General features: G+C 32.9%; 1 protein-coding gene across 2 annotated transcripts in view; it reads left to right on the plus strand.

Annotated features, from left to right (window-relative positions):
- LOC107675295 (F-box only protein 31-like) overlaps nt 1-11,459 on the plus strand; it is a 16,729-nt gene that overhangs the window by 2,928 nt on the left and 2,342 nt on the right. The window contains exons 2-9 of one of the 2 annotated variants that reach the window (XM_016469594.1): nt 1,321-1,392; nt 2,756-2,842; nt 4,811-4,887; nt 6,843-7,010; nt 7,090-7,164; nt 8,013-8,122; nt 8,238-8,391; nt 10,530-10,843. In XM_016469594.1, coding sequence (XP_016325080.1) covers nt 1,321-1,392; nt 2,756-2,842; nt 4,811-4,887; nt 6,843-7,010; nt 7,090-7,164; nt 8,013-8,122; nt 8,238-8,391; nt 10,530-10,843 — 1,057 coding nt within the window. The remainder of the gene's footprint in view (nt 1-1,320; nt 1,393-2,755; nt 2,843-4,810; nt 4,888-6,842; nt 7,011-7,089; nt 7,165-8,012; nt 8,123-8,237; nt 8,392-10,529; nt 10,844-11,459) is intronic. The other variant, XM_016469595.1, reaches the window with a different exon arrangement.

The raw sequence follows: 11,459 nt of genomic DNA on the forward strand, positions 1-11,459 counted from the left end.
CTAATGATTTTTGGCATAAAAGAAAAATCGATCATTTTGACCCATACAATGTATTGTTAGTTATTGCTACAAATATACCCCAGCGACTTAAGACTGGTTTTGTGCTCCAGGGTCACATTATATATTTTGTGTGCTGTTATCCTAAACTCATTTTCACAAGTGTTTTTTTAAATAATAATATGTACATGTCTTATTTAATGTTTATATATATATAATATAAAATCACGTTAAAATGTAACTTATACAGACAATGACTTGAATGTATATAGTTTCTGAATCAAGTTTCAAGTTTGTTTTTTGTTGTTGTGAGGCTTAAAGTCTTTAAGTCAAAAATATATAGGTGGTGTAAGAGATTATTATTATTATTTATTATTATTATTATTTTAAATTATATTATTTACAAAAAATGATTTCATGAAATTATTATTTATTATTATAATAAATTGTAATTCTATTACAATTTTGTTTTTCAACAGATAAACAGAGAAAGCTCAGTTTTCTTTTTTCCTTTTTATATAATGATTGAGTCGTGTACACTCACATGTAATCATTTATAGAATCATATGATGTTTACAGAGTCATTGAAGTTTTTGTAGAGTTTTTAACGTTTGTCAACAACATTGACACAGAATACATTTGATTTCTTCTTTTCATAACCTCCTCCTTGTTCTTGATCTATGATGTTTAGCTGTTAAAGTGGCCTGAGGTTTAGTGCTCTGGTGGATTGATTCATGCACTGTAAAACCAGAAATGGACTGTGTCTTAAAACCTATTGACCTGCAACTTAGACAGCATTTTTAGGCATCATAGGCAGGCATTTAAAATCCTTAAAAGGCTGTGTAGATAGACAGCTCAAAAGGCTTTCAGATGCAATAGTAGCAAAAAATTAACAGAAATTTGAGTTAATGTTTGCCTGTCAACATTGTGTTGGTGTAGAATGAAATACGTTACTTGAACTTTCTGGTGCATAAGTCAAGGGATTGGCCAAAAACCTGATAACATGTTCTCAGATGTGTTGATATTTAAGTGACCCCATGAGGGTGTCGTTTGCCTTATCTCAGGTCTAACAGTCATTACACCACCATCAGTTTAACAGGCTTCAACACCACTGCAGCAATAGAATCAAGTAGAATACAATAACACAGAACACGTGCATGTTGTGTTGATCATCAGCTTAAAGGATTGCACAGAAACGGTTCGCATTCAATTTTATTCTGAGTTGAAAGATACTAAAGAGACATGGTTTTGATCCAGGTTGATTGTTTTCTGTAGACTGTACTCTGCTCATGCGGTTTGTCATGAGTGTTTCTCTTCTTGCAGAATTCGGTATGAGAGATGACCTGCGGAAGATGGAGATCTTGGGCATGTCGAGCCGAGATCTGTATGTGAAACGTAAGTAAATCTACTGTAACCACAGAAGTCACCAATCGTGGCAGTTCTTATACATTTACAAATAATAAAATATGATACCGAGTTGGGATTTTTAAAGTAAAAGTTCACCCACCAATGAACATTTGCTCACCCTCAGGCCATCCAAGATGTAGATGAGTTTGTTTCTTCATCAAATTTGGAGAAATTTAGCGGTACATCACTTGCGCACCAGTGGATGCTCTGCAGTGAATGGGTGCCGTCAGAATGAGAGTCCAAACAGCTGATAAAAACATCACAATAATTCACACCACTCCAGTCCATTGATTAATGTCCTGTGAAGAGAAAATCTGCATGTTTGTGAGAAACAAATCTGTCATCAATTTTAATTAATTTTTATTTTTGCTTGTGAACGGTGCTTGATCTGTGCAGATTTCTCTCCTGATTCAGACGAGACGATTTTTTTTTCACTGCAGAAAGCAGTGATTTTAGCCGGTTTGAAGTCTTTATGCATTTGTTTCTTCCAAACACACATCTTTTTTTCTTCACAAGACATTAACTGATGGACTGGAGTGGTGTGGATTACTTGTGGATTATTGTGATGTTTTTATCAGCTGTTTGGAGTCTCATTCTGACGGCACCCATTCACTGCAGAGGATCCATTGCTGAGCAAGTGAAGTAATGCTACATTTCTCCAAATCATTTTTGGGTGAACTATTCCTTTAAGTTTATTTGTGTCATATTATATAATTTCATCTTTATTGTAATTACCAGACATGCTTTTTAATAGTTTTAGTAAACAGTAAAAACCTCGGAACTCTAGACCGCCTTTGGTCAGACAAACAGGTAATTGATTATCAACCTAGTGAGCTGGAAAAATCCTGACCAATCCATGCATATCACACATCTAGTGTGTGACGTCTCTTTAAATGTCCTTTAGACTTTTTAACTGAAAAATCTGATCTGTTTGTTAATGTAATGCTGTCGCCTCACCCCATTACATGTCATTTTCTCAGTGCATTTTACATTTACCTCAGCTCACAAAAGACATTTTTTTGTTCAGTTACAGCCACTTGTTTGTCTGTAGAGTATCAATGTTTGTTTCAACCAAAGATATTTCAGCAGGTGAAAGCATAGTGCTTATAGAGAAAGATTCCTCAGAAGTCAGCGTGGCATTTGTGTATAATTCAGTTGATTTTAAAAATGTGGATATGCAACATAAAATAAATCTTATCCTCCGAAGTGACAGACAAGCTGCAAACGAAACACTTCTCACTCTCCCAGCCCTGTACACATTCATTTTCTCTGGCATATGTGAGTGTGGTTCTCACTCTGCCTTGTGGCTCTCTCCTCTTCCTGTGGCGCACTCACCTGCGTACCTGTCCAGGTGTGAACCCGCAGGTGAAGTCGGGACGCTTTATGAAGCTCCTCCCTGATTATGAGCACATGGACTATCGGGACGTGTACACACACTGTATGTACTGGCCGTACACTGCCTGTCAAGCTCTGGTTGAAGATGCTCTTTGCTACTGACGTATTGTTCCAGGTTCATGGAGTTGAACTGTCGAACATGGTACAAATTAAGACCATATAGTAATATTTATATTAATGAAAATATTACTGACTCGTTCCTTAGTTTGCAAAAAAAACAAGCAAATTGTAACAGTACACAATATGCATTGTGGCAAGATAAAAGTAAGTATTGTTTTGAAAGTGTGATAAAGTAGTATAATATATTACAGTACAATAAAATCAAAAATTACAACAAAATAAAAAGTCTCTGTAAAGTTGCAAACCTAGTAACAGAATATGCAAATATATATTTTGCACAATATGCAGAAGTATACCAAAAAGCAACTGTTTAAATCCAGATGTAGGATTTTTCAGTAACCAGAAGTTTATCCATCTTGAATAATAGTCCCACCAAAAAGCTTTAGATTTCAAATAACACATTTTTGTATGGAAGTATTAATATAAACCGACTAAAAACTTCCGCTGTAAATGAGGAATGAGTTTTAGGGATTTATGAGTGCTGGTACGTTAGTTATTTAATTGTACAGCTCATTTCCTTTATTTTTACATTTAGAATATCTTTGATATCATCTGGATTATTAATCTTTATATTAATAATTTAATAACACTGTAATATTTAGCAAACCTCAATATCTGTTTTGCAGACTGTACATCTTTATGTTGTGATGCCTAACTTGTAACATTTAAAATGTTTGTTTTTATTGAATTGATTCGAAGAATTGCATAGCCATCTTATATGTTACTCAGTCATAAAATGAACATTATTTTGTGTTTTTAAATATTTATATTTTATTATACTCATTTTTTTTATAAATCTTTGTATATTTTTTATTAAAATATTTAAGTATTTTATCTTAAAATGTACTTAAAAATTAAGTTTAGGTGGTTTGTCAATTTTATTAGTTTTTTATTTTTTTCATTTCTATTTCACTTTAATTTTTATTTCTGTTTTAGCCATTTTAGTACTTTAACTTCAGTTTATTTGTTTCAAAGCAACCTTTCAATTTTTTGGTTGATCTTTTATCTAGAATCGTATTATTTCAGCTTTATTTTAATAACCGGAAAGTATTTTTAATAGTTAAGTAGTTTTAGTTAAAAAATAACTTAAGTTTCTAAATCACTACTTTCTGTCACAGATTCTTACTTATTATGAACGTGGAACATTCCTTTAAGGCTGAATCCCAAGTTGCATAGTTCTACTACACTATAAAAGTGTTCACTGGTGATGGGAAAGTACATACTTTTGGTGTACTTTTCTATGCATTATGTAGTAAGACACCACAAGTAGGAAAGTGTGTTATTATTACCATCATCCATCATCCATTTTGTTGCATTCCTACATAATTAATTCATCTAGCTGAATTCATTACATTATTACTTTTTGTTTTTATATATTTACATTCTGTTTTGACATCACATTCCTTCTGTAGCACAAGGATTTGTGGGTAATATTAGCCACAAGCATATGTTATTCCACTGGAAATAATTCAGGAACCTTTGCAAAATACTGCAAATTGGAACGCACGTATGCTAATTATTTAGTATGCATAGTATGCAAATTGGGACACAGCCTTGGTTTGGGACAGACTGATGTGACAGCAGCATAAGGGCAGCTTCTGCCGAGCGTGAGCACGCCTGTGTGTCCTGCATGCGTGTGTGTGATCGACACAGGCTGGCAAGGGTGCAGACGACTGCAGCTGCGCTAACATCAGCTGACTGTGTGAGATGCAGATGAGTAAAAGTGACCAGACGTGGGTAAATATTAGCTCTAAGTTGTTGCATGGCAGATAAGTTGCATATACTCACACACTCAATATGCATTCATGAGTTCATGCCCCATGCAGAAAGTGATATAATCCCATCCCATGTGTGTTGTGTGGTGTTTTAACGTCATGTACTTGTTTTGCAGTGTTACATCCCTATAGACACATCCTGGGCCTCTGGCAGCCTGATATTGGGCCCTATGGAGGACTGCTGAACGTGGTGGTAAGATCACACAGAAAAAGATCAACAAAGAATGATAACAAATGCAAAAAGATAGCTGATATTGGTGGAAAATTACATATATGAATTGTCATAATTCATATACAAAACTCTTATGTATTGCGAAGATGATTATGGCGATGAATATCATTATATTAACACAGTACAGCTGTATAGGGACATACTACTATGCAATAAAATGTTAAAATTGAAAAAAGGTATATAGAAATATTTAAAAAGCATGACAAAATTACTAAAACTTAAATTAAAATTAAAATGACTAAAATAAATAAACAAAAATACTAAAGTAACACTACTACATTTTCCTGTTTTATTCAAATTGACAGCATTTGCAAAATGCTGTTGAATGAACCCAATGCTAATGTAATATTGTGAACCAGTTAAAAAAAACAATTTGCTGGTCATTTTAGTACATATCATATATTAGCTAAATAGCTTTAATGTTGCTAGCTAATAGCCTTAACATACATCATGTATCTTCTAGCATACAGTGGCTAACTACAATTTCACTTGTTTTTACTCAGAATTTAAAAGTATGTAAAAACTGTAACTTGTAGATAATATAAGATGAATAAAATAAAAGGCCACTTAAGTGAACTTGAAGAGCGTTCACTTTCATTTTTTTCATCAAAACAGTACGTTTTAAAAAAATGAATTTTGTCTTTTCAAATTACAGGATTTACATTAAAGTACATTTTAAAACATGTTTTAATAAATGCATTTGTTTTATGTTTTGACTAACAAACCAAAGTACTTGATCTTTTACTGTAACTGTAGTGTGTTATCACTTTCAATACATTTTAATTGTTTCAAATTTCAGTTTAATCATGACAAATGTGTAATTACATGATAGTATATTTCAGTATGAAGTGTATTAAAGTTTACCATAATTGCTTGTCAGTACAGTCAGCAGTACACTTACCCATATTTACCATGAAATTACATATAAAGATCTACTTAAGTCCTACTTAGGTGGGTCAAAAATATTTCAGCTAATCACATTTAATTTAAAGGGGTAGTTCACCCAAAAATGAAAATGACCTCATGATTTACTCACACTCATGCCATCCTAGGTGTATATGACTTTCTTCTTTCAGACGTATACAATCAGAGTTATATTAAACAATGGCCTGGATCTTCCAAGCTTTACAATGGCAATGAATGGCCATTAAAGTTCAATAAAGTGCATAAATCCATCATAATAAGTGCTCCACACGGCTCCGAGGGGTTAATAAAGGCGTTTTGAAGCTAAATTATGTGTTTGTGTAAGAAAAATATCCATATTTAAAACTTTATAAACTGTAATCTCTAGCTTTTGCTAACTTTTGTACACGGGTTTACGAGAGAATGGCGTTCTAGCAGATGACGTTGGCGTAGCGTAAGCTCCGGTGAGAATATGCCAGTCTCTCGAGAACCAAATTTAGTTTACATCAAAGGAAAAAAACAGTCTCCTCTTGGCCTCCTCCTATGGTCTCCGAAATCCTCCGACATTTGTCTTTACAAATCCTCACTTTACACTTCTAATTCGTGACCAGTGTTTTGTTTTGCTCTCTCCACTGCGCTTCCGTGTTCGTCACTTGCCACCGGAGCTTACGCTATGCCTAATATACTTATTTTTAAGTATATTATTTCTGTAATAAGTAAAAGTATGCTAAAGTGTGCTTGTTTTTACAAGAGACTGTTGCACACATGTTAGCATCTAGCTAGTGTTAGCATATTGCTAAATTTATTATCATAGAGTTCATACTTGCTACATTTTTTTGGGGGGGAATTGTGTGCGAACTGGAATTCACCCAGTGGCTTGTTAAACATACAACTTTATTTAAAAAAAAAAAAAAAACCTGAATCAAATTCAACATATATAAGACACACATTAAATGTACAATTGTACCGTATTTCAAACGTGCAACTCTTTCTTGCTTTGGTGATTATTATAGGTTGACGGGCTGTTCATCATAGGCTGGATGTATTTACCGCCCCATGATCCCCGTGTGGAGGACCCCATGCGTAGACGGCCGCTCTTCCGCATTCATATGTGGGAGAAAAACAAAGCCGCGGTAGAATGTATGTACGGACACAAGGGCCCTCATAAAGGAGACATTCAGGTAAATCTAACATATTTCTACCACAATGGCTCAATGTGCCATTATATTCCACAAGATATTGACCTTTTTTTCTTTCCAGACTGTGAAAAAAGATGAATTTTCCACCAAATGCAACCAGACCGATCACCATCGAATGCCTGGAGGAAGGCAAGAGGTAGGAAACGAGACTTGTTAAAGGGATAGTTCACCCAAAAATGAAAATTCAGTCATTAATTACTCACCCTCATGTTATTTCAAACTTGTGAGACCTTCGTTCATCTTCAGAACACAAATTAAGATATTTTTGATGAAACCCGAGAGCTCTCAGACCCTCCATAGACAGCAATGATAATACCACGATAAAGGTCCAGAAACGTAGCAAGGAGATCGGTAAAATAATCCATGTGACATCAGGGGTTCAACCGTAAGTTTACGAAGCTACGAGAATACTTTTTGTGCGCAAACGAAAACAAAAATAACGACTTTATTCAACAATTCGTCTCCTCCGCGTCACCCTATAGCACCATTTTGGAGAGTATCACATACGTAAACAACATATGTACGCGGATACGTTGTTTGCGTTGTTTATGCTTTGATCTGAACTTTGATCTATGTGATACTCTCCAAAATGGCTCCAGGGTGACGCGGAGGAGACAAATTGTTGAATAAAGTCGTTATTTTTGTTTTCGTTTGCGCACAAAAAGTATTCTCGTAGCTTCGTAAAATTACGGTTGAACCCGATGTCACATGGATTATTGTACCGATGTCCTTACTACGTTTCTGGGTCTTGATCGTGGTATTATCATTGCTGACTGTGGAGGGTCTGAGAGCTCTCGGATTTCATCAAAAATATCTTAATTTGTGTTCCGAAGATGAACGAAGGTCTTACGGGTTTGGAACGACATGAGGGTGAGTACTTAATGACAGAATTTTCATTTTTGGGTGAACTATCCCTTTAAGACAGATTTTGAGGTAAACCGTGGCAGCTTCTGGATGTACACTGAGCCCCATGTGTTTGTGCAGGAGTTCAGAACGTGGTTGGAGGAGGAATGGGGAAGAACATTGGAGGACATTTTCCATGAGCACATGCAGGAGTTGATCCTCATGAAGTTCATTTACACCAGCCAATATGAGTGAGACTCCTACATCGCCCGTTCTCACCCAGAATGCGCTAACAGTTTAATTTCCTCGGTTCAGTTTTGCAGTCTGGTGCCAGGTGTGTTTTAAACGTGTGTTTTCTGGTTTCAGTAATTGCCTGACGTACCGGCGGATTTATCTGCCCCCGTGCCTCCCTTCAGACCTGCTGCAGCCGGGCCTCTTCAAAGGGACATACGGCAGTCACGGCCTGGAGATCATCATGCTGAGCTTCCACGGCTCCAAGGCCAAAGCCACCAAACTTACCGTGAGTCTGACATCTGCAAATATAGACTGGAGTGCTTTGATTCTCAGGGAAAACATGACACTGAGCAAACCTTTACTATTTGAGGCACAGTTCAACTCAAATCAACACCTGTACGGTGACGTCTGTCACACTTTCCAGTCCGGTGTGATATCTGGAGGAAATGACAAGGAAAAGTTGTGTTTTCTTAATTGTATTGTTCAGTCTAAGCATCGAAGCATTCAAGTTTCTGGTCCAATCGTTGAATTAGCAAAAAATTCTTTAATGCGGAAAAAAAGCATAATTTAATCATAAGAATGCGTACATTAACAGTGTTTCTATCTTTGGGGACTATACATTTAACATTTATGCACTTAAGCAATTCAGTTACAAACTTTTGATGCATAATTTCATCATTAAAAATTAAGAAAAAAATATTCACCTTCCAAAATGTTTTTTTAATTTATTATATTACTACTACAACTATATAATTTTTTTGTTATTTCTATAAATTATTATTATTCATTACTATGAATAGCTTATGAGTAGTGCTGTCAAACGATTAATCGCATCCAAAATAAAAGTTTTTGTTTACATAATATATGTGTGTGTACTGTGTATATTTATTATGTATATATAAATACACACACATACATGTATATATTTAAGAAAAATATGTTACGTTTACATATTAAATATATTTATATATGGTATAAATTATATGATATAAATATATACATGTAAATATTTTCAAAATATATGCTGTATGTGTGTATTTATATATACATAATAAATATTCTCAATACACACACACATATGTAAACAAAAACTTGTGTTTTGGATGCGATTAATCGTTTGACAGCACTACTTATGATTTAAATCATAATTAAAAACAATTTTGCTATTTGTGTGTGTGTATGGCAAAATAAATAATACAAGTAAACTTTAACATCTTTTATTGTTATTTAAATATTATTTTATAAAGTATTGTAGTTCATAGTTGAAATAGTTTGTAATAATAAAAATAATTGTAGTTATTACTATTATTAATTGCATATTATATTTTGGACAAAATAAATAAAACATTTAAATACACATAAAATTATTTGTTAGTATTTATTAAAATACTGTACTGTGTATACACAAATACATGAATTTATTTTAATTCATTAATTAATTAACTATTATTATTATTCATTACTATGAATAGCTTATGGTGTAAATAATCATAATTAAAAACAATTTTGTTATTTGTGTGTATGACAAAATAAAACAAATTGTAACATTTTATTCTTATTTTTTAAATATAATTTTCATAATATATGAATATTATAGTATCTAAATAAATATTATAGTATTGTATTTCATAATTTTAATAGTTTATAATTATTCTTATTTGTAGTCGTATTAATTGTATTAGACAAAATAAATAAAACATTTAAATGCATGTCATAAAATGATTTGTTAATATTTATTGAAATTAAAATGTGGATACACAAAATGAACGAATTAATTTAAAAACATTACATTTGAACAATTATTGTTATTATTATTATTCATTACTAAGAATAGCTTATGATGTAAATAATCATAATTAAAAACAATTTAGTTATTTGTGTGTGTGTGACAATAAAACAAGTAAATTTTAATATTTTTTATTATTTAAATATTTTTATAATATATAAATTAATATTGTAGTACTGTAGTTCATAGTTTTAATAGTTTATTATTAATATTAATTGTATATTTTGTATTAGACAAAAGAAATAAAAATGTATTTTTTAAAATAAATTTAAATACATGTAATGAAATAATTTGTTAGTATTTATTAAAATTAAAATGTGTATACACAAAATCATTTTTGTAAATTATTATAGATAGTGTATAATTTTAATAATAATGCGTACAAAGCAAATACAAGCAGTGTATTTGCAATGCACACTTTTTTGGCACATGATTTTTGTCATTAATATATTTCCATATTGTCTCTAAACAGAAGAATATGAGCAGAAAAATACATAGTAAATAAATTAACAAATTTTCAACTCCACATTTACACAAACTTTACATTTATTTAAAAGTAAAAGTTCAAGTTAAGGTTCCAACGATGCCTATAGTATGCGTGATTTAGCGTGTTCATCAGCTCACTTGTTTGTGTTTAGGGTGACCCCAATGTCCCAGCAGGTCAGCTGACGTTAGAAATCGACCTGAACCGGCCGGTGCGTCTGCCGGACCTGGAGCACCAGCGGAGCATAGAAGAGCTCTCTCGCCTGGTGCTGGGGGTGCACGAGGAGGCCCAGAGGGGGCCACAGTCCCGGGACGCCCCATCAGAGACTGCAGAGGGCTCAGATTCGGCTCCCCCTGCTGGAGCGGAGGATGTGGAGCCAGGAGCTGCTGCATCTGAAGCGCAGCCGTTTGTGCTGCCTCTGGGAGTCATGGCCCGTAATGAAGTGTATCCTCGCACCTGCAAGATGTGGTGAGTCTGCTGCTGTACTGTACTTTACATCTTATTACTGTACTGTACACATTACATAATGTTTATTAAATCAGCCAAAGTTCATTTCAATTTTTATTTTTACAGTATTTATATTTTTGTATTACCTTTGATCATTTTATTATATCATTAATACATTAATAATACTTAATTATATTTTGTAAAATAGGCATACGTGAATTATTTTAAATCAGTTTCCAAATTTAATTTGTTAAACTGAATAATTTTTTATTATTTTATATTTTTGTTTTGTCTCTATAATATTAAATATAATTAATGACAATTATATATTTATATATTTTTATACAGAAATAATAGACAGCAATTAAATGAATGAAAATAATTATATACTTTATATCTATATTATATTTTATAAAATATGAATGTCAATTAATTTAAATCGGTTACTAAATTTAATTTGTTAAACTAAATAATTTGATGTAATATTTTATGTCTATTAATATTAAATAGCATATATTTTATACATTATTATTTTAATAGTGTTCCTGTTGGTCAGTGTTAGAGGAACTCAGCTTAGTCTGACAGTTAGCCTGCTTTAGACCAGGTTAGTTTCCCAGCATAAGTTGCCACAGTGCCT

The sequence above is a fragment of the Sinocyclocheilus anshuiensis genome, unplaced genomic scaffold, assembly GCF_001515605.1.
Source record: "Sinocyclocheilus anshuiensis isolate Anshui unplaced genomic scaffold, SAMN03320099.WGS_v1.1 scaffold532, whole genome shotgun sequence".
Taxonomy (NCBI): Eukaryota; Metazoa; Chordata; class Actinopteri; order Cypriniformes; family Cyprinidae; genus Sinocyclocheilus; species Sinocyclocheilus anshuiensis.